The 24,020-nt window shown below is 40.6% G+C and overlaps 1 protein-coding gene across 8 annotated transcripts in view; it reads left to right on the top strand.

The window, feature by feature from the left end:
• HDAC7 (histone deacetylase 7) overlaps window positions 1–24,020 on the top strand; it is a 225,132-nt gene that overhangs the window by 143,437 nt on the left and 57,675 nt on the right. For all 8 annotated transcript variants that reach the window (XM_087956542.1, XM_026673867.2, XM_087956541.1 and 5 more), the window contains 2 exons: window positions 13,640–13,839; window positions 15,486–15,576. In XM_087956542.1, coding sequence (XP_087812668.1) covers window positions 13,640–13,839; window positions 15,486–15,576 — 291 coding nt within the window. The remainder of the gene's footprint in view (window positions 1–13,639; window positions 13,840–15,485; window positions 15,577–24,020) is intronic.

Genomic DNA, 24,020 nt, shown 5'->3' with positions numbered 1-24,020 from the left:
GGGCTGGGTCTTGTTTGGTTGCCCTGTACAGAAAAACGGAGCTGGAAAACAGGTTAGTGGGGTGGGGAGGGAATGGGATTTTGCAGTAACCTTCCTCTGCCATGCCCACAAAGCCACACCCACAAAGCCACCCCCAAAGAAGTAGTAAAAATTTTTGAATCCCACCACTAATAGCAATAATCCAACTTAAAGACTCATGTAAGATATGAATTGCCAGTTTCTAAATAGTCTCTCTTTCTCCCTCTCCCTCTCATTCTCCCTCTGTCTCTCTCCCTCTGTCTATTTGTGTGTCTGTGTGTGTGTGTGTGTGTGTGTGTGTGTGTGCGAGAGAGAGAGAGAGAGAGAGAGAGAGAGAGAGAGAGAATGTTTCCTCTCCCTAGTTCTCTACACCTACATTCATTAACTCATTTTCCAAAAAAGATTGCCAGTTCCAAAATAGAGCTATTATAATATAATACAGAAGAAGTCAGCTTCAGTTGGCATCTCATATAACATCTTGCTAGATTTGCCCATGCCTCCCGCTCCCCTCCAAAATCATTTTATAAAACTATCTTGCAAAAGACCTCAGACACTATTATTTTTAATGATTCAGGAAGATGTTGCTTTGCAGAGAGGCCAGTTGTTCTACTGTAGTGGTTAAGGCGCCATAAGTAGAAAACTAGGTCTAAAAACTGAGGTCTGGACCTGCCTTAGGCATGAAAGCTGGCTAGGTGACTTTGGGCCCAGTCACTCTCAGCCCTTGATCTCAAGCCCAGACAACAAGCCAGTTGGTCAATTCCATGTATTGACACAACCCAAAGGATCAACTGCATTAGTGGGTGCTCGCTTCAGCAACACATATATTTATTGAACAATATTTAAAATGTATCCATATAAAGAAGATTGGGTCCCTGCACAAGGATGACATACAAAATTCATATTTTTGTATTGCTTTATGTTTTTTATGATGTATACCGCCTAGAAATGTTGAGATAGCTATAGAAATGAAATAAATAAAATAAAATGCTAGCCAGAAAAAAAAGGAAGGTATTGCTTTGCTAACTGTTAATGTAAATACTAGATAAGCTACTGTACTTCGCCGAAAAGCTACTAGCACACAAAACTACTAGTACTTTGTACTGCTTAAAAGTACAAGCTATTATATTTCTCAGAACTTCTGGATTATTTTTGTGACCTGGCCTCATCCTATTGATATAAAGAAACCCAAAGGGAAGTCATATGCCCTTAGGGTAATTCCTCACTGGCAGCACTGTAACTCCTTTGGTATCTTAGTTGAAAGGCAAAAGGTCTATGCGTGTGTGTGGAAGACTCTAGTCCTCCCAACTGGATAGGTACTATGATCAGTAACACTACAAGTAGCCAGGTCATCCAGGAAAATCAACTGGGACCCATTCTCCTGCCTCTCTCCCAGTCTCCCCCCATTCTTCAAGATAACCAAGGCACCTGCAGTACCCAAAGAGGATCCGAAGCCAGATCAGTCAGGATCAAGTAAGAGATTTCAGGCATGTCTAAAGCTATGACTGCCCCTGCATTGTTAGATTTGTTGAGTAATTTACTCCAGCTGTAAGGGCCATAGTAATAGGGCTTTAAAAGTACTATAGATCTCCAAGTTACAGACCTGACCACTTAAGGAAAAAGAACTAATCCTTTCTCAACATATACTCTACAAAGAAAGGAAGGGTTAGGTGGGCAGGATTATCCATTACAACCTGCTCATTTTGGCGGCTCAGATGGCATTAAATAATACAGGAACAAAAGATGCAATCCAAAGCAGCTTATTTTTTTTCTCTCCTCACCCACTCCCTGCCTCCTTCTTCCAGCTGTGTCAAAGTCCACTTGCTCTTCAGTAGCAGATCTTCCATAAACTTCTGGCTTGGGAACGTTTCTCCTTACTTTGCCTGTTCTGCTGGGATTTTTGGAACAAGCCAACTTTGGGTGTGATGGAAAGCAGTTGGTCTATCTGCTGGCAGTAGGCTTGATAGTCTTCTTCTGCATGGTACTTCCAGATGTGTGGAGCCAGATGTATTCCCAGAAGGTTGAGGCAATTTAGCCTTTTGTCAGGCATTCTGGGAATTCAATACCTTCCAGGGGCACCAAGTTGGAAAGAAAATGTCTTTTTTCTTCTGAAGACAATTATTTCAGCCATTGTTTCTCCTTAACTTCTTATTCCACACTTTTTTTCCTTCCTATGTTCATAACAGAAACTTGATCTGGAAATATTAGAAGGTAGAGTTGTTTCCCAGGATGGAAATTAGCATGATCATTTTCTGATGTTTCTAGAACAAGCTGCTTTAAAGGTATTGGGGTTGTTGCCAAAAGAAAGAATGATGAGAACATTGCGTACGAGACAGTGTGGTTAAGCCTTCAGGGATTAAGAGATGGATTAGGAATCCTGGTAGAATCATACTGGCACATCACGGTAAACCTTGGTTGGTTCTATGTATAGTCACATTTGGCTGGCTTCGCATATTACATCACATCAAAGAAACTAGCATATATAATGTGTTGTGTGAACACTCTAAGCTATATGTGAAAGTGGTTTATCAAGCAGTATCCCAGATTCATTTCTCTCTTCCCAAAACAAGTCAGTTGCAGTCAAGCAGTACCCCTGGGCCCTGACTAATTTTCCTCTTCCTAACTAGTATGTGTCCAGCAATCTTTCTCAAGGAATAACCTTCCATTTCTGAACTTTAAATGGTCTACACGTTCATCATTTCCAGTCTCAGCATTCTGATAGTCTTTAAAAAGTTCACGATGTTTTATATTTGGTTTGTATATCATTGTTATACAGATGAGCAGATAATCTGATGCTGTTTGGGGACATTAATTTTCAAATGATAGGCTCTTCTATGGTTCCATGCCTGTACATGTTGATGTTTTTGCTGGCCTTTTATCTGCTTGATCTCCTGTCAGTGGGTTTTTCACGGCACAAGATAGACTTTTAATTTACTGCCCACTATTTTTTAAATCAGTTCTTAATAAGCACTAGGCTCGGTGCCTGGATCTGATTTTATAGTGGGTGGGATTGTGGCCCAATTGCAATCCTGGCTGAGTTTTTTAGCTATTGTGTAACAGCATGATATGATTACATGATGAACCATAGAGAAGACGTACTCTATGGTGATGCCTTTCACCTCTGGCATGGGCATTAGGATCATCCAAGCCCATAAGGCAATGGCAGAGGTCTCTTTGTTATCTTGCAATAATTACCCAGAGTCAGGAGACGGGTGGCATATACATTTAAATATAAATAAATATACATTGACAGAGGCTGTCTGGAGTAGTGGTTAAGATGCTGGCGTAGAAGCCAGGAGACTGTGAATTCTAGTCTCTCCTTAGGCATAAAAGCCAACTGGGTGACTTTGGGCCAATCCCTCTCACTCAGCCCAAAACACTTGATAGGGTTGGTGTTTTGGGTAAAATAGGAAAAGGAAGGAATATTAAGGTAGGTTTTCTGTTTTGAGTTATTTATAAAGTAATAAAGGCAGTAAATGAATACAAATTTAATGCATATTGATGATGATGACAACAGCATACACTAAGGAAATGTTTGCCATCATAGTTCTTGTGATGGTGTTGAGGTGCAGTAGAATGGGCCGTTGAGGTGCAGTAGAATGGGCCGCCTCATTCCCTTCAGCTGGATTTGAACGGAATTTCCAGCTCAACCAGTTTGGGAGATCCTTCCCTGCTTATGCAAATGAGTGTTAATTGGACCTAGATATTCATTTGTGTTTGATCTTTGTTCCTCCTTCCCTTGGCACTGATATTGCATCCTCCCTGCACTGATGAAATCAGCCTGCAGTCGGAACCTGGCACATCCTGTGTGGGAAAGCAATGCTGTCTGCTGCCTTCCCTTCTAAGGCTGTTCCCTGCAGGAGATGGAGTGCATCAAGGCCAGGCCAGGCCAGGGGCAACAGGAGCTTCCTTCCTTGCCCTGTTTGCCAGATAGTGGGGCCAGGTTGTCTTGTGCCATTGTGGCAGTGATGGATTAAGGCTCACTGGTGCCCTAAACACTGACAAATCTTGGTGCCCCTCCTCCTTCTTTGTACATACTATACAAACGAAGCCCATATTTTCAACTTTATGGTCCCCCTTTGGGCCTGGTGCCCTAAGCATGTGCTTAGTCTGCTTAATGGTTCATACACCGCTGCCCTGTGGGTCTGCAACCAGGCTTCCTTCAAGGATCATGTGGGCTAAAAAATACTTTCTGCAATTGTTGCGTCCCACCCAGGCCAAGGTTGCAAATCTTGATGGCAATAAATAGATTGCTTTGGAAAAGAGTCACTAATTTTTCTTAGTCTGCCAAAACTGGTCCTTTGCCCCGTCTTTTCAAAAGGAGAAGCAAGTGCTCCCCTCCACTTTCCATCGATTGTAGCGAGGAGCAGTATTTATATTTGCTTCTCTGTTTTGCACGATGAGAAACAATTGTCTGGTAAGATTAGGAATCTGAGGAGGCACATGGAACCAACAGCCTCTCCTTCCCCCCCCCCCCTCCCCGAAGGTTCAGAGTAATTATACAAGAAAAGATTGGTCTGGAATTATATATCCTGCATCTGTCTGCTTGCTATTGAATCAGAATTTTGCTTAGTTTAAAACAAAGTTGACCTTCTCCCAACCTCCCCCTGTCAACCGGTGACTTACAGAACCTCACCAACGTTTATTGCTACCTGAATTGTGATATTTACTGTAACAGAAAGGGAGAATGATAACATATATGTGTGATGAGTGTACATAATAACTATAATTAATTACATGAAATGTAAAATATCTTTGCTCTGGTCCCAAATACCTTCTGAAATCCCGCCTCCAATATATATTAAGTCAGGTGAAGCCTTTAGCTCCATAACAGTAATTTATTCCTTTCTAACTTAAATCTTCATGTTCACAAGCAGTATGTCTCTGAATAGCAAGGCCTAGGGTACACTGATAAACAACAGTGGTTCTGATAAAGAGGATTATTTATAGCTCAGGGTTGAAATGAATGCAGGAACTTGGTTGTTTTCCTGCAGATGTTTCATTACCCAAGCTAGGTAACACCATCCGTGCTAGGTGAGTGCTAGCAGTGCTACCCCTAATTTGAATGTCTGCAAGAAAACAACCAAGCTCAGAGAACACCAAGGACCCCTCGCAATAGCAATTGCCTTCACATTCAGTGTTTGATTTTTGCGGGGCAACTAACAGCAGTTGAAAGCAAAGAGCTATAGTTGAGGGGACGAGGCATCTGTGGTCCTTCAGATTTTGTTGAACTACAACTCCCAGAAACCCCAGTCAGGAAGAAGCAATGCTGACATTGGTAGCTCAGTGGCATCTGGAAGGTTGTGATCTCAATTCTCCTAGCATTGACGACAACCTGATGCAGAATAATAGTTCAGTGTTTGTATAACAACAAGACACATATTCTTCATCCTTTTCTTAAAATGGATCATACTACATGCTGTATCACACATGTAGTATGATCCATACTACATGATTCCAGAATCACATTCTGGAATCTTGACCCCTTTCTATTTTCCAACTCTTTACCTGGCCTTGCATATCTTTTCCGTGTCTTCAGGGTGGGCAGAATTCAAAATGTACCAGTGCAGAAATTGTGAGTTAAAACAAAGCAAAACAAATTGAGAGCAAAGCTATAGCGACAAAGAAGTTTTAATTTTAAAAAATGTGATTTTTGTAGGCAAATATATGCAATTAAAGTTAGTTTTTCCTTTTATCGCTTATGAAAACCTGTCAAGTTTTAACCATTGGCTTCTGCAGAACCTAAGTTGAAAAACCTTGTCTTAGGGTATACAAAAGTAATCTTTAAAAATGAAAGTCACTGAAGTAAGAATAAATAGAGATATAGATAGAGATAGATATAGATAGATATAGATATATATATTTTATTTATTTATATCTGTCCTTTTTTTATTTTTACAAACAACTCAAGATGGCAAACGTACCCAACACATCCACCTCCTCCTACTTTCCCCACAACAACAGCCCTGTGAGGTTGGGCAGAGAGAGAGTGACTGGGCCAAGGTCACTGAGCTGGCTTTCATGGCTAGATGGGGGACTAGAATGCTCAGTCTCCTGGTTTCTAGCCTGGTGCCTTAACCACTAAACCAAACTGGCTCTATTATACCTTTTCTACCCTTTTTAGTCTTTCTTTTGTCAAAGACTGAGAATCTCAATCCATCTCTCTCCCTCCCTCCCTCCCTCTTTGCCACCAATCTGTGTCATGGTGGTCCCCTTTCAGAAAATTCAGCAAATAGAGAGGGAAGCTGCAGAGAAAAAACTCATTTCCAGGAATCCACTAGTTGGAAGCCTGCGCAGAGCTGACTGCCAGGCCCTTGCCTCTAGGCAGCAGCTGTTCTTGGGAGAATTTGCAGGAGGCGAAATGCCTAATTAAACCACCACTCTTGTATATCCAGCTCCGCAAAACAGAATCAGGGACATGACGAAAGGAGCCCTTTTTCTAACCATCACTGGGAAAGATGGGGAGATGGAGGTACAAAAAACTGCTCCTCCTCCTCAACCATCTTTTCCATCTTTGCTACAGGATTAATTCATACAATTGGCAGCTGGGAAGGGATTTATGGGGAGGAGAGGCTCCCTGCATTTAGAAATCTACCATATCAGGAAGGACAGGCATTGTCATACCTGTCTTACTTTGTTTCTTAAAAATGCATGGTATATGGCAAATCTTAGACAGCATACTAAAAAACAGAGACATCACCCTGCCAACAAAAGTGCACATTGTCAAGGCTATGGTTTTCCAAGTTTCAATGTATGGCTGTGAAAGTTGGACCATCAGGAAGGCTGAGCACCAAAGAATTGAGGCCCTTGGACTATGGTGCTGGAGAAGACTCCTGCGAGTCCCTTGGACTGCAAGGCGATCAAACCGGTCAGTCCTAGAGGAGATCAACCCTGACTGCTCTTTAGAAGGCCAGATCCTGAAGATGAAACTCAAAATACTTTGGCCACCTAATGAGAAGGAAGGACTCACTGGAGAAGAGCCTAATGCTGGGAAAGATTGAGGGCAAAAGAAGACGGGGAAGGCAGAGAATGAAGTGGCTGGATGGAGTCACTGAAGCAGTAGGCATGATCTTAAATGGACTCCAGAGGATGGTAGAGGACAGGAAGGCCTGGAGGGATGTTGTCCATGGGGGTTGCAATGGGTCGGACATGACTTTGCAACTAACTACAACAACAAATCTATCAGCGCTCACCACAACCAACCACTCCTGAAGTGATTTGCAGTACAGGTAGTCCTTGACTTACAACCACAATTGAGCCCAAAATGTCTGCTGCTGGGACATTTGTTAAGGGAACGTTGCCTCATGTGGCCTTTTTTTGCCACAGTTGTTAAGTGAATTACAGCAGTTATTAAGTTAGTCACAAAGTTGTGAATCTGGCTTCCCTGTTGCTTGTCAGAAGGCCGCAAAAGGCGATCACATGATCCCAGGGATATTGCAACCATCATAAATATGAACCAGTTGCCAAGCATCTGAAATTTAATCCTGTGTGACCATGGGGGATACTGCAATGGTCGTAAGTGTGAAACATGGTCATAAGTCACTTTTTTCAGTGCTGTTGTAACTTTGAACGATCCCTAAATGAACTGTTATAAATTGAGGATTGGCTGTACCTGCAATCCAGACTAAAAGCAATCTGGTAAAAGTAGACTTCGTAAACAACTGCTAGTTTTTCTTTCTTCCTTTAAGGGAGGGTACAGGTGTTGATTCTTGATGTATGAATTAAAGATCCAGGCTATTGTATAGCACAGGGGTCTCCAACCTTGGCAACTTTAAGTCTCGTGGACTTCAACTCCCAGAATTCCTCAGTCAGCAAGCTGTCTACTTAAACATAGAATGAGAGCAGCACAATCCACAAGAAATTATTATTATTGCTAATCATGTAATCTGATTGTGAGAATTAGATAGTTAGACTCCTGAAATGGAAGATAGCACTTCCAATTAAAAGTCAAAGAAAACAAGAAAAGAGTGTTTCCCCTTATTTAAAATTTACTTGCAAGTAGAAAGCTAGCAAATCAAGGAGAGATAGCCTAACTAAGATACTTTCTTCAAGTAGCTTTCTGCTTCTCCTGAGCATCATACGTTCATGCAGAAGAGCATTAAAAAATGCTCAGTCCCCACCTCCTTCCTCTGCATGTAGAAACTATGATATGCCCAAGTCTTAAAGGCAGAACATTCCTATGATAAATTCATGCAACAAGAAGTCAGAAGCTGCTTTTCCTAGAGAGGGAACCCTTGCAAGACTGGGCAATTTTGAGCAAACTAAAAGAGTTGCTGGAGTGTTTTACGTGCTTATAGATGGGAATTGTTATGGAGATTCTCTGAGAGTGAAAACAAGCATGATGAATTGTGAGGGGTGTGGGGGAGGAGACAATTTGCTCCTCTCAAGTGAAATCTGAGAAAAGTTGGGGGGGAGTGTAAAACTGTCCTTCTTACAAATTAACAGAGTTGGAAAGGACCTTGTAGGTCATCTAGTCCAACCCCCCCGCCCAAGCGGGAGACCCTACACCATTTCTGACAAATGGCAGTCCAATTTCTTCTTGAAAGTCTCAACTGATGGCGCTCCCACAACTTCCGAGGGCAAGCTGTTCCATGGGTTGATTGTTCTCACTGTCAGAAAGTTTCTCCTTATTTCCAGGTTAAATCTCTCCTTGTTCAGTTTCCGTCCATTATTCCTTGTCTGGCCTTCAGGTGCTTTAGAAAATAGCTTGACCCCCTCTTCTCTGTGGCAGCCCCTCAAATATTGGAACAACACTGCTATCATCTCTCCCCTGGTCCTCCACTAGACTAGCCAAGCCCAGTTCCTGTAACTGTTCTTCATATGTTTTAGTCTCCAGTCCCCTAATCATCCTGGTTGCTATTTCTATTTTAAAATTCGGAATTGTTCCCTTGGAGAAAAGCAACGGTTGTATGTTGTACTTGTGTAATACCTAGATACACATACCATCTTAAAAGGAGATTTTAAAAAAGAATAACTTTTTGTTTATTTGAGCTCGTATGCTAAATTCCTGTTTGATGTTTCAGATTAATTACCGTAGGGTGGAAAGGAAAATAACTCAAGACCTACTGCTAATTTAGAAGTAAGTTATGGCAGTATGCAGCCATCGTTTTTTCTGATCTTGAAAATGTTAGACAGGGATAGTCTTAGCGAGTTAGTGGGAGACTGCAGGAAATCCCAGGACTGCAGGCTAGATTTGAAACAGGAAAAAAAAAATTCCAAAGAAGGCTTCTACATATAAACCACTTCTATATTGTTTCTAACAAAAATGTATGGAGATCTCCAAGGAGTTGTTTGAAACGGAGTTTCTTTTTTTTTTTTTTCCCTCATGAAACAATATGGGCATGCATGCTCTTTTGTTTATAAAAGAGGTTCCAAGATCAAGGACAAACATGGAAACAAAAATGCTGGACTTCATGGGGTTTATACAATCGATTCTGCAGCGGAGAACAAGAGACTCTTACTGCATGGATTCAGGAAAACCAAGACCTCCATATAGTATCACTGGAGCTGCAATCAGACAGATATTCTGAACTACAGATCTGAATTACCTATCTATGTATGTGCATAATTTTATTTATACTTTTAAGCAAGAAGATAAAAAATGAATACAAACTAATATAAAGTAGAGAAGAGAAAAGAAAAATAAACCAAAGAACAAGAAGTATAAGAACAGAACAAAGCTTGAAGAAAAATAGAGAAAAAGATACACAGAAGTGGCTTCCGGTGTTTTTCACAGCAGGTATAAGTAGAAATATATTTTAACGCTTCTCTCTAATGTTACATCATATTCTTTTGCTTTCTAATAGTGGGCAATCCTTAATAAAATTCATTTCCTAGAACACCTATGCGTTGCCCCTAAATTTAATTTGAAATGGGCAGAAAATAATGTCCCTGGTTTGGGAAAAAGGCTTTCCTGATTTCAGAACTAATTTCTTTCTTTAAAAAAAAAAAAAAAAAGTTTTTCTACTCGTCCCCTGAGCCTACTTCTACTCTTGGCACAATTCACCAAGTTAGAATGAGCTTAATAAAGACAGGAACCTCCAGCTGGCAGGCTGGCTGGACAAAGCTGAGGCTGTTCTGTTTTTCCTCTTGTGGTGCCCTCTTCCTCTGCCTATTTCTTTTGGTTTGGCTGATATTTATGTGTGTATATGTGCATGCGGGTACGTGTGAGCTTGTTTTCACTTTGGCTGTTCTCCTAAGGATCTGTGGAGTGCAAAAGTGCCAGATTGTATCAGAAATTATAAAAGCAAGTGTTTTGCCTGCTGTGGGGTGGTTTGGTGGGCTTGTTACTTAAGTGTCTGGAGGCAAACGGTGTGATTAGTGGTTTTGCTGTATAGGGTGGAATTTTAAGCTGGCTTCCTTATGAAGAGTTTGAGTTGATGGGAACAAGTAGAGGATAACTGAGTGAATTGGTTTGCCACTGCCCACAGTTTAGATTCTGTAGACCGTTTTCCGCTTTGCAAAATGCCCGTTGCCCAAGAAAGCAAGAGAATCTGCAAATGCCTTAAAAAGAACACTCTGTCTTTAACACAGGTAGTCCTTGAGTTACAACCACAGCTGAGCCCAAAATTTCTGTTGCTGAATGAAGCGAGTTTTGCTCCATTTTTTACCAACTTTCTTGCCACCATTGTTAAGGGAATCACTGCAATTGATGAGTTGGCAACACGGTTCTTAAGTGAATCTGGCTTCCCCATTGACTTTGCTCATCAGAAGGCCTCAAAAAGCGATCTCAAGACCCCTGGGACACTGCAACCGTCATAAATATGAGTCATTTGCCAAGAGTCTGAATTTTGATCGCGTCGCCAGGGGGATGCTGCAACGGTTGTAAGTGTGAAAAATGGTCATAAGTCACGTTTTTCAGTGCCACTGTAACTTCAAACAGCCACTAAACAAACTGTTGTAAGTTGAAAACTACCTGTACTTTCCCCCCTCTCTCTAGTCACAGTGGCTGGAAGCTTTTTAAATGAAATGTGTGGTTCTCAGGTCATCTCCTAGCTAAGGTATAAATTAATGTGCCTTAATTGAAGTGTGCAGAATGAGCTCCAAATTCAGTGTTGCTCAGTGTCTAGAGGAGGAGGAGAAGGTGGTTAATTGCCCTTCCCTAGCTTGTCCCACCACAGTAGGTGGCAACACAAGAACAGTTTTTCCTCCCCGAACACCATCCCTCTGCTAAATAAATAATTCCCTCAACACTGTCCAACTATTTACAAAGTCTGCACTACCATTACTATTAATCTTCTCATCACTCCTTATCGCCCATCCTCTCGCACTTGTGACTGTATGACTGAAACTTTGTCGTTTGTATCCTTATGATTTATATTGACTGTTTCCTAGTATGATTGTATAACTATCATTAAGTGTTGCACCTGATGATTCTTGACACTTGACAAATGTATCTTTTCTTTTATGTATGCTGAGAGTATTTACACCAAGACAAATTCCTTGTGTGTCCAATCACACTTGGCCAATAAAGAATTCTACTCTATTCTATTGACCATGGCTGATCTTGGGGGGGGGGGGGAATCCTCAACTAGATCAGATGAGCTTAGTGTTTGATGGGAATACTTTATTGGCCAAGTGTGATTGGATATTCCAGGCTGCTAAACTGATTGACTGGTTGATTTGAAATATTTCTTATAGCTAGTAGCCAGTGCAGTGTAGAGATGAAAGTGTGGAATGAGGAGCAGGGAATCCCAATTTACCCGCCACCCCCCTACTCTCAGCCACGGGAAGCTCACATAATGATTTGGAGCCTGTCACACACTCTCAATCGTAGCTACTTCTATAGGTTTGTTGTTGTGAGGGGAAAGAGAAGGGAGCGCTGCCTTGATCTCCTGAATGAAATATAGGCTATAAATCAAATAAAGAGGGGTGGGTGGATGGAAATTAAATTTAGAAAATGAGGTCTGCATTTTTTTTTCTCTCACCAATGTTCATTCTGTGGCTAGAAAAAAGGTCCTCCCCTCACTTCTTCCTGGCTTCACATTCTGTTTCACTCTCCACTTGCAGCACCTGTCAATCAGTGATCCATCTTTTTTTCCCCTTCTTCTTCAACATATGTGATGCTGCTCAATCACTAGGATTGCAGCCTTCTCAAATGTTCCCCTAAGTGTCATCATCTTTAGCAAATTAAGTGGGTATCTGTCAAAGAAAGGCCGTTCATTGTACTATTAGCGCAATTGTAAAATTAAATAGCCTTCCCAGAGTTGCTCATCTGCAAGTTTTCCTGCTGTTTTCTAGTTAATAGATAGAATCTATTTTATTTGTTAGAATTTTGGGCAAGTAACAGCATGATTATTTTTTTGGCATTAACTGCCTACATATTTTCCTCCTGGTAATTTGTTTATGTATGATTGTTTATATGTTTGTGCGTATGTGGGTGTTTGATTGCATGGTGCTTTGGTTTTATTGGAATATATATATCATAAAGGTCTTTTGGCGGAAAGATAGGCTATCATTATTTTAAACTGCAATGCAAAATAAATTCCATAACAATGCATGAAGGGAAGTCCTCATCTTGTGCAAAAGTTACATTGTTTGTTTGTATAAATTAGCTCACATCCAAGATGTGAGACATATTCAGGATGGTTGGTTTACAAGTATCTTGGCAGAATCAGGATCGAGACTGATACATGACTTTTTGGAAAACATGGGTGTTCAAAGAACTTACTTCTGTCTCTTGTCCTACAGATTTCTTTTTTCATGTTAAAAATAAAACACTCAAGTGTTTCTCAATATCTATGCACAGTTGTATTGAACCTCATTGGATGCAATAGAGTGGCTAAACTGATAAAAGATTTAAATTGGGATGCGGGCAAGAGAGGAAGAGAGAAGATAGGTTAGTTATATAGAGTAGGCTTTATTTACATACGAGACAATACCTAATCAGTTAGCAATTGTAACATGACAGAAATCCATTGGGTTTTCTGAGACCTTCTAAAATTGCCTGAAAACTTTTGATGTATATGAATTCAGCAGTGTTTGGATGAACACCACTAAGTCCCACTCTCACATTAACTAATAGGCAATGTTTAATTTGAAAATCACTATTTCCATTTTCAAGATGCAATGTAGATAGAACATAGTTTCCCTTTAAAAATAGTATTTAGACATAATGTCCTTTTGTAATGGCCAATATAGATACATCTTGCCAAGGTTTTTTGTTTTGTTTTTTTAGTAACTGCTGTCTTTCTTCTCTTCTGGGAAGATCTTCAGCTTCCTAGTCTAGATGCATTACTTTCTATTTCCTGCTTGTCGCTCTCTAAAAAGTCACCAGGCCCATCCTTGCTTGGTGTTGCCACCTGCTTTTTAAATGCAAAAATACATACTTATTCAATTTGGTACATTTTCCTCCCTCAGTTAGTTCTGAAATTCAAATTATTCAAAGCCTCTTTTATCTAGAAGGCAGGAGGACTGCTGGGCATTGCAGATGAAGAGTGGGATTGAAGGGTTGGGCAGCTTTTTGAGGCACTAGCACATTTCTGATTCAGACTTTTGGAGTGGGAAAAGCTCGGGTTCTAGAAAAAGGAATTCCAGCATGGAACATGGCTTGGTCTAACCTGGAGGGGTTATTAGACTTTCGTGAAGTGGGGCAGGTGTTCACAAATCTTTTCTTGTGTTTCAGGAGGTGCTGTGAAACTCTGCGTCGCCCTGCAGGTTCCCCAGACCATCCCCATGGACCTGCGGATTGGACAGCGTCTTGCCAAACCCAGCCCAGATACCGCCTTGCTGGCCCTGAAGCAGACACAGCAGCTCCAGCATCAGTTCTTCCTTGCAAGCTTGCATCAACAGCAAGTGGAACAGCTTACTCGCCAGCACTTGCGGGTTAGTTGCAGCCATTGTGTTGTTCACGGTCAACCTGGGAAATAAGGGAGGGGAGGTGCAGCTATAGTCCAGGGAGAAGACACTCTCGGGTCCAGCATTGTCTTGATAGGTTTTAAAGTTTCCTGGAAAAAGATTGATACAGAAATAAGAAATTGATGTGGATTTAACATGAAACCCACGTTAAGCAATATATGGAGATGAAATCATGTTAACCGGCAATTGACAACTGCTTCACAGCAGCTCAGAGTTTCTTGGCAAGGGGTTCAGGCTTCTAAAATCTCTAAACTTACTTGAGCATCTGTTTCCAGATCAGAGGTCATTGAATTACTCATTGGCCATCCTAAGAACTGGCGTATGGTATAAGGTCTAGAGGCACTTATAGAATCTATAAATTAGCAAGTAGAGGTTGCAACCAGACATGATTTCACTTGGATTGATGCCCGGAATGCTCCTTCCAATCTGGTACTCTCTAGATACTTGGACAGCATATCTCATTGGTTTCAGCTCCCACAGCCAATGATGGAGATGATGGATGCAAAATATGCTGGCAGGCATCAGTTTGAGAAAGGAAGTTTAGAATTTTATTTTTATTCATTTATGTTACATATTTCTTTAACACCCATCTCCTTTGGAGAATTACTTTTAGGAATGAAAACATATGCTATCAACCGGCAGCCCTTTCCATCTTAAAGATGGATCAGACTTGGCGAGAAAAACTGCTGTTGCTTTGATATCTCTCATGTCCCACTGATGTCTCTCACTGCTGGAAGGGAGTACAGGAAAGGGGAAGGCAAATTATAACATGACAGATTTGTAGCTTTTAATGGACACCTATAGAGAATCTCCAGCCTACACGAGCATTGGATACCAGGACCAAATTAGTTGGCCAAAGTTTATTGATTGCCTCCTTTCTGACCCTAAGATCACTGTCACTTTGGGATGTCCCTTAGCAGTGGTGGCATTCAATTTTTTTACTACTGGTTCTCTGGGCGTGGCTTGGTGGGCGTGGTGGGGCTTGGTGGATGTGGCAGGGGAAGAATACTGTAAAATCTCCATTCCCTCCCCACCCCGCTAACCTGCTTTTCAGCTCCGTTCTCCTGTGCAGGGCAACAAAAGAAGACCCAGCCGATCAGCTGGGACTCGGGAGGCGGGGGCAGGGCCAGTCAGAGGTGATATTTACCGGTTCTCTGAACTACTCAAAATTTCCGCTACCGGTTCTCCAGAATTGGTCACAACCTGCCGAATACCACCTCTGCCCCTTAGGTTCCAACTGCTCTGATCTACTTGCTCCATTTTGCACAGGCATACAGTGTCCTCAACCCAATCTGCTCCTGCAAACCTCCTGCAAACCTTTCTGCTACTTAGATGCAGTTTGTCTCTCGGCATCGCTTGTGATCCCCTTCCCCAACACCTCCCCACTGGGGCATTTTGACAGTGTGGAATGGACTCCAGTGTTGTCTGAGCTGTCCTGGTGGCAGCGGCCATCAGTAACTCCCCTGAGCGAGGAATTGGGGAATCTTATCCTCCTGAGCCAGATTCGTCAGTTGACCTGCCTTATCCTGAGTTCTTCCTGGCTGAAGAAACGGCCAGCCCTTGTTTTTATGTGTCCATTCATTTTTTTTCCCCCATTGTATCTTCTTCTGCAGGTGCCCATGGATCCCCCGCCCCAAGACACCGTCCCTGGAAAACAGGAACAGGAGCTGCGGCTCCTCTTGAATAAAGACAAAAGCAAACGCAGTAAGAGGCTTTCCATTCTCTCTTCCCCCCCACCTTTCTCTCTTTAAGAATGCTTCATGGCTGTGCCAGAAATTTCATTCACCCCAGGAATCTCTTCTGACTTTTGCTTTCCTTCTTGAATTTAAAAAACAACAACACCTGAATTCTTTCCCACGCCATATCCAAGTATTTTATCCATGATTGTGTTTATGGCACATGACACAAGTCTGTTGAAAAATAGCTGACTTTGGTTAGTAGTTGCATAGGAAAACATTAGAAAAATCCCAGACCTCTCTGTGGGGAGGGGTGGGATACTCCAAAAGAAGGCAATAGAAAGTTACATTTGTCCTGGTGCAAGGATCAATGTGCAGCTATCATAGTCTTGTAGGCACTAGGAGCTCAGCCCAACTCGAGAAAATATTTGTCTGGTATTGAATCTTGAGGTCCTTTTAAAGTAATTGATGTGCCAGTACCAGGGAAGACAAAGAATTGGAGAAATCACAAAGTATCCAGATCTGAACATTGAAGTTGAAAGTTTATGGCATAAATCAGCTGTGGTAGTCCCAGTCATTATTGCAACATAGAATGTCATACCAAAAAAAAAACTTGGACAGCACTTAGAAAATCTGCACACTGACAGCGTTTTCATCTGTCAATTGCTCAAGGCCACGCTGCTTGGATCCACAAACATACTACTGCCAATACATTACGACATTCTAGGTTCTTGGGAAGAATTCAACGTGTACGAAGGCCAGTGCCAGCTAAAGAACTGGCAACTATTATTTCACGTTGTGTATATGTATAATAAAAAGAGTAATAACTGGAGACAACTAAACAGAAGAAAAAGAATCGGAGAAAATCCAAAAAATACAAAGATCTGCAAATAGAAGTAGAACGATGGTAGCAAACAAAAACAAAAAGTAGTACCAGTTCCAAGTCCAAGAAAAAAGACTCGATAGGTGGTTCAAAATGCCAAAATTTTAGTCTAAACCTCTTCCTGATTGTGCAATGAATCATCATCATCATCATTAAAATAATTATAGTTTATTAAACCTGTATGCTGTTCAATTCTCAATGACTCTGAGTGGCTTACAACAATCAAAAATACAAAACAATCCATAGTATAGAAATATTGGTAAAAAAAAAAAAATTCCACACACAGGCTTTTGTAGCTGAACATCCCAAACATAAAAGAATGCCAGAATGTGGGCAGGCAGGAAAAAAAAAAACAGGTTTTGTTATCTGTAATAATTTGTGAAAGAGATCTGCCCTGATGTTAAGCAGATAAAGAAAAAAAACTGGCATCTGGTGGCATTATAAAGACTAACTCCTTTATGCTTGCATAACCTTTTGAGGTTGTTTGTATCTGCTGCTACAGTAAAATACAATAGATGTTAGAAGAGGAACCGTGCAAAACTGCAGTCAGCCAAAAGTCTTTCTCCCGGCTTACTCTATACTTTATTAAAGTTCCTGAGCTAAATTCAATCCCAATTCCTTGTGGGGTTTTGACCCTTGGTTTGCAGAACTAGAATCAGATGTTCACATTCCTGGGGCCGATCTTGCTATGCTACCTAAAGGCTAGCTGTGTGTTATCATGTCCTAGGAAGACTGTCCCAGCGATTTTTTTGTTGATTATTGCAACCAGCTCTTTTCCCTGCTCCAATTTGCCAAGAAGCAGTCTATAAACAGGGATTTTTTTTAAAAAAAATAATCTTCTATTGTAAAGGGAAATTAATTTATAAATGTTTTCTTCTCGACAAATTTTGCTTTTAAAGAAAAACCAATCAGACCTTGGGGGGGTCATGCAGCATAATCTGAGGGACAACATTTCCAGTTTCATGAAAATATAAAAAATTGTTGCTTTTTATCATAAGAGCACATGTCTGCATGGAAGGAATTTTGAAAGCCTCATCGACCTCCCCATTAAGATTTTCTTTTTAAGATTCTGGTAATAATTTAGTTCTTATTGATGCCACCCTTGTGAATGGGACTGTAATTCAGTGTCTGCTTTGTCCCTTGTGTGAGAAAAAAAGCTGGTTTCAAGCTTTAGAATATCTAGCCAGAATTCGGGAAAAGCTAAACTTGCAAGCTGGGAGGGTCACTGTGAGAAAACAGAGCTAATTCTGAGTCAGACTGATCCATGGTTTCACTTGGCTTCAGATATCTTTCTAAGTTACATCGTTTTTTAAAAAAAGAAAAAATCCAAACATTCATGAATTAACAATACAGAAATGGTACATGTGTGTGTGTTTGTGTACATAAATACAGTATATAAAGATATAGGCATAAACTGTACATGCCCACATACAGTATATCTACACGTACATACGTGCACATATATAGCTGCATGGATATATACATGCACATATATATTTACATACCCATAGATGCATAGATACATGCATTTTATACACAAACTTGCACACACACACACACACACACACACACAGAGACACATTCATATACACATAAGTATGCATACATATACATTGTATGTGTGTGTATATATACATATAGCTGCATATGTATGAACACTCATACAAACAGCATTGATATAATGAATGCTGTTCAATAAGAGCTGAAGCTATATTGAAGGTCATTTTATTCATTTCCCCATCACCATATTTTGATATATAATGTATCATTTTCTCCCCTCCGCCATGTATTTTAAGTTCCCCCATTGCCATTTTTCATAAAACCTTTATTTTGAAAATACATTTCGAGCACACGGTCCAGTATAGGCACTGGGAGAGGAGGTGAAACGTCAAAAACACCATCGTGGCCTGCTTCTGTGTTTGAAGTGTGTATTTGTGAGCAGGATGGACTACATATCTTTTTCATACTCCGTAAGGGCTACTTATGAGTTGAAACACAGCAGGGGCCAAACCAGGAAATGGGAGAAAATGAAAACAAACCAGCCCTTTTTCTGTTCCTCCGCTGCTGTTTTTCTCTACTCTCTTTATCACTATTTCCATCTCTTCCTGTCTGTCTGGCATGCAGGCATCATGATAAGACTGGCTAAAAATTATTCTCAGTCTATGTATTTACATATGTGCGTGTTGTAAAGTAACTATCATAATAGAAAAAAAATCTCACAAGCATTGTGAAACTATTGGTTAAGGTCTCCTTAACTGCTACTCAGTGCCCGCAACACTGACATGAGACTGATAGAGAGATAAATACATAGCATAACATTTGATAACCCAAATGTTTTTGCTGCCCCATTGCCAAATTGGGCAGGGAAATAGAGGTTAGTACATTGGCACTGTTTGGAATGGGCCATTTTGAAAAAGGATGAGTTGGGATATCACGGCATCATGGTGTGTGAATAGATTGGCAGCTTGGGTGCTTAGCGGCAAGCTTTCCTTGCTGACAGTTTTGCAGGACAAGGGAATGATGAGGTGTGTATGATGATGTCATCGTGCAAACACACACTTTGTGTACTTGCTTCTCACATCCGACTGCAAGTACATTAAGGTGACATTTGGGTGATGACGCCATTGTGGGTTTGCTGTGGAGGTCACTACATAGAATCAAGCATGGTATCTGCTCCATTGCTACAACAGGAAGCAAAGAGTGTGGTGGAAGATGAAACAAACTTGCGACTATCAGTTGAACCAGTGAAAGGTGTACTTGGGAGTGACAAAGAAGGAACATAAGGGAGCCAGAAAGCGGGTTCCCTCCACTAATTTTGATGGCATCAGTTGCCATCGTGAGTTGAGAAATTGCAGTGTGGTAGCTGGATCTTCCAGAAGCTCCAACCTCTACATGTTCCATTCAGACGTGAGAACATCACCATAAAAGGTCATTCCAAGCCTATCGGGAATGGTCTGGCCTGAAAATGGTTTTGTTTCCCCTTAGAAACAGCATATTCTAAGGTCAGAATATTTCAGGTATGCTCAATGTTGACCTCAAGCATTTTACATACCACTGCTTGCTGGAGCATGCCCTGTTTTATTCTGCATTCTGCCTTTAGCTCCTTCGGACCACAATAGTATCCGTATCGGATAGTCTTCAGTTCTGATATCAGATCTGAGCATAGCTGTAACAGGCTGATGAGCAACAAGAAGTCAAGGAGTATATCTTGAGGACATTGTGTCTCTTATTCAATCACAGTGAGGCAAGGGAATCGGTAATCTGCGTAGCTCGCCCTGTTGCCCTTTTGACAGGATATCCTGTGTGTCAAGCGCTCCTGGCAGTTGCCTACCCAAACTTGTTCAGAAACTGCTTCGGGCAGAAAAGCTCCTATTTGTGGTCTCCCGGTTGAAAAAAGACTATCTCAAATATTGATAAGCAACATATCAGTGACCCATTGCTCCAAACTAGAGATCAGTTAGCTGCAGCTGCAGTGCTACATAAAATACCTTTGGCTGTTTCCTTTGCCCTTGCTTTGCAATCACAAAGATTGGTATCTGGATAGACTCCAAGTAATGGGGATATAATGAGCAGTGATCACCGCAAAAATCATGTCACAAACACTGCCAATTCTACTCAAAGCGATAGGATAGAGCCTGACCTTAAGCAGTTCTTACTGCAAAATAGATGCTTTCGGGTTGTTGTTGTTTTTTAAATTTTTTACAATTTTCCTTTTTGGGTGTTTTTTTTTTTAAAAAAACTCAGAATTAGCTCGCAGTTGGTTGCATTTACAAATTCAATAAATAAATCAATGAGCAATATTTGCATCATGCTATCCATTCTGCGTGCTTCCAAGCTTTCAGAACATTCTGAAACCCAGAGCAGCATTCCCCCCCACCCCAATATTTTTCAATTATTAGAAAAGTGTTTGCTAGTATTAAAATAAGCATCCTGGGAAATTCCTGGAATTGGAGTCTCGACATTTCTAGCAGGTATCAAGGCAAACTTGGTGGGGACCTAAAAGAATCCTTTAGAATAGATCAGCCTTTCCCAGCCTGGTGCCTGCTAGAAACGTTGAGACTGCAACACCGAGAATTTCCCAGGATACTTATTTTAATCAGCTAGGCTGGCGAATTCTAGAAGTTGTGGAAGATCCTACACATCTGAAGATCATCAAGTCTGGGAATAGCGACTTTAGATGTAGGTCATTCCTCCCGTCTCAATTAAGTGGTGTAACTTTATGACGGGAATGAACTGCATGCTTAGGAGTTGTCTTGCCTCGATATGACTCACCAATGTGATTTCACTGCTAGTAATGCCTGAAGGTAGAATCATACCAAAATAGGATAAGCATCAGTTTGTTGGTCCGTTCTTTGGCTGATTTCAAGGCAGGTATGAACTGATCAGAGATCTCTCCTGATCCTGCAGTCCTGTCAGAATTAGATTCCTCCCTTACCTGCCTCTGCATTAAAGAAGAGGAAATCTCCCACTGATTCCATGAAGAGCTTTCCTTTCAATGCAAGTACTGTGGATAAAACAGCAAGAAATCATAGCAATCCAACAGATTGTTTTTATCCCAGCTGGGGTGTTTTTAACTAAGCAAAGCCATTTTTCATGTTAAGTGACACACCTGATTTGGCTTGTGGTCACCTTTCCTAAGATTTAACCTAGATAATACAGAAAAGTTTATTTTTATTTTCTCTTTGCTTGTTCCTGCAGGCTTTTTTCATAGGCAAGATCTTTTTTCTCCATCCCTTATTTCAGATTTCCTGTAAAGAATAAAACAGGAAAAACAAAACATGCACAGCTATTCTGTCACTATGATCTTGGGCATCACATGGAGGGTTAGGAACAACACATATCCTGTAGGTTACCCACAACAGATTTAGCACTAGATTTTTTTTGAATGTGCTGCATTGGTCATCAGGGAAGGTATAAGTCAAGTAAGTCCTTGGGGGTGGGGAGGAGGAATCAAGTTTGCCCCAAAAACTAATTGTTCAAAGTTGCAGGCCAGTGCATGTACTGGGCACAAGGTTGGAGAAGGATGAATTTTTGTCTTTCATCCCAAACATCAGACAGGATTAAAAGTGATTTTTAAAAAAACTTGATATTTTTGATCACACCAAACCTAGATGTGATCCAGTGATGGTATGCTACTGGTTCGGCCCAGCCCGGGCGAACTGGTAGTAAAAAACACTACCGGTTTGGCTGAACCGGTAGTACCAAAAAAAACAAACACGCTACCAGTTCGGCCGAATTGGTTCCTCCAACAATCAGCTGAGAGGATAAAAGGAGCAAAAACCGCATGAGTGGGTGGAAGGGTCACTCCTAGCTTTTCATTTCTTCTTCCTCTCAGGTGATTGATGTGGCGCGTGCATGGCACGTGATATTACCGAACTGGTATTAGCACCGATAGGAACCCACCCCTGATGTGATCCACCAGATTACCTTAACCTGGGCAGTAGTCGTGTTTCTTCCAAGCAAGAAAGAGGACCATCCCTACTAGTTAGCGTATTTCAGCTTGCAGAAAAATAAGCTCACCTCTTCATAGATCTTTCCCAGTCTCTGTGGTAACCACTCAGGTCAACATATAGGAGGCCCAGCTCTTGTATGCTTTCTTATGCCTGCTTTTAGAGGAATCTTCTTTAGGGGGATCTTGGGGTTTCTGAGGAGAGGCTGCTGAACTATAACTCCCAGTATCTTTCATCATTGGCTATGCTGACTGGAATTCTGGAGAGTTCTGTTGTAAAATCTCTTTCCTTGTGATCCAGAGAAGCAACCCCCTTTCCTGCTTTTCTCCAAGCAGTCAGAGGGAGACAAATTTCCCACTTGGGACCTCAACAAAATCCAAACTGTGCCTTTAAATTCGAAGGGAACATCTTGAATCCCCAAGGAGATATGAACAGTCTCTGAAAACTTGTGTCTCCTACAGTCCCTTCAAACTCTGCTTGTCCACCTGATTATGACATGCATTTTAATAACTCTTGTTGGGCAGAAAAGGTGCTACCTGATACCTCCTGATTTTCCCACCCCATAAACTAATATCACGTTTATTACAATGCTGAGCAACTGTAATTTTGGATGTGATAAAAATAAAATAACAAGGCCCCATCCAAAAGCTAAGTGCGTACAAACTTTGAAGAGCCACAGCTGGACATACAAGAAGACAGTGGGCATTATGGGCAGATCATTGGAGAATTCTCTCCCCGCCATTTATTTATTTTTAGAAACACATTATAATTGTAAGTGATTAAAGAAAAACAATGCTAAAAAGCAAATGTTTTTTTAAAACTATAAACATTAGCTAGATAATGTTAGAAATATTAAATTAAAAAAAAACATTTGATTATTAGGACGAAGAAGAAAAAATACAAATAATATATTAATACTGAAAATTATATGTGGATTATATGTCAAATTTAGGATTGTACTCTAAAAGTAGCTTTCAAATATAATTGAATTTTATATGAGATTTACTTTTCAAATAAAGAAATATTCTAGACACTGAAGCCTACAAGACCCATAAATTTGGTTAGCCATTCCCCCATAGAGAGATCAAATACCATTTCTATTAAAGAGTGTGTAAAATGGGGCTACAAAGTGCCAGTTCAGTGTACTGAAGAACTTGGCTTAGTGAAATTTAATAAAAATAATCTCAGGATAAAAGGGATCGTGACTTTCAAAATTTGTTTCATTCTACAATGAAATATTTTCTACTAATGTTGAGCTTTGCAACATTATTTCCACACATGGAAGACGGTTTCAATCTGTCTGTTATATGTCCAGTATTTCACAGAAAAGGAATTTCTCATTCTAAGCAATTAAAATAATAATATACCAGTGATGAAATATCTTGTACAAATTTTTCCTAAGCAAAATATTTCAGGTAATTCAATGTTGTTTTCTGTTGAAATTCCCAGCATTCTCGGTAACTATATTCAAATTCTGTATACACTTAATCAGACTTAAGATATTTTATTTTATTTTATTTAAAAATTAAAATTCTACCCTTATTATTTTTATAAATAACTCAAGGTGGTGAACACATACAACACTCCTTTCTCCTCCTATTTTCCCCAAAACAACCACCCTGTGAAGTGAGTTGGGCTGACAGAAAGCAACTGGCCCAACGTCACTCAATTGGCTTTCATGCCAACGATGAGACTAGAATTCAGTTTCCCTAGTTTTTTTAACCACAAAACTAAACTGTCTGGTTAATAATAGAATCTTGCAATCTGCACAAATTATTCTTAGTACCCTCCTTCTGGTTAAAAAAAAATATGATATTAAATAATGAAACAAGGTGGGGATCTTCACTGGAGAATTAATGAATGGCGTGCTAAAGAGAAGGATAACAACATCAGTTATCTATTACACTTTCTGATGCCAAATGTTGCCTGTCCCTGAGCATTTAGCATAAATCTTTATGCTAAATCATCCTGCCATCTAGTGTCCAGTGCTGATTTTGCATCTTCTTGCAACATCACTTTGCATAGAATTGTCCCAGAGGTGCTTTTTCAAGTGGCAACTGGACTTTGTTTTTTCTTGAAGACGTTTCGCTTCTCATCCAAGAAGCTTCTTCAGTTCTGAAGAAAAGAGTGTGAAAAAGC

This window comes from Notechis scutatus, chromosome 2, assembly GCF_049901735.1.
Source record: "Notechis scutatus isolate UNSWTSFEM ecotype Mainland chromosome 2, rNotScu1.2, whole genome shotgun sequence".
NCBI lineage: Eukaryota > Metazoa > Chordata > Lepidosauria > Squamata > Elapidae > Notechis > Notechis scutatus.
Note: the sequence above shows the minus strand (reverse complement) of the source record. Positions and strands in the feature narration are given on the sequence as shown.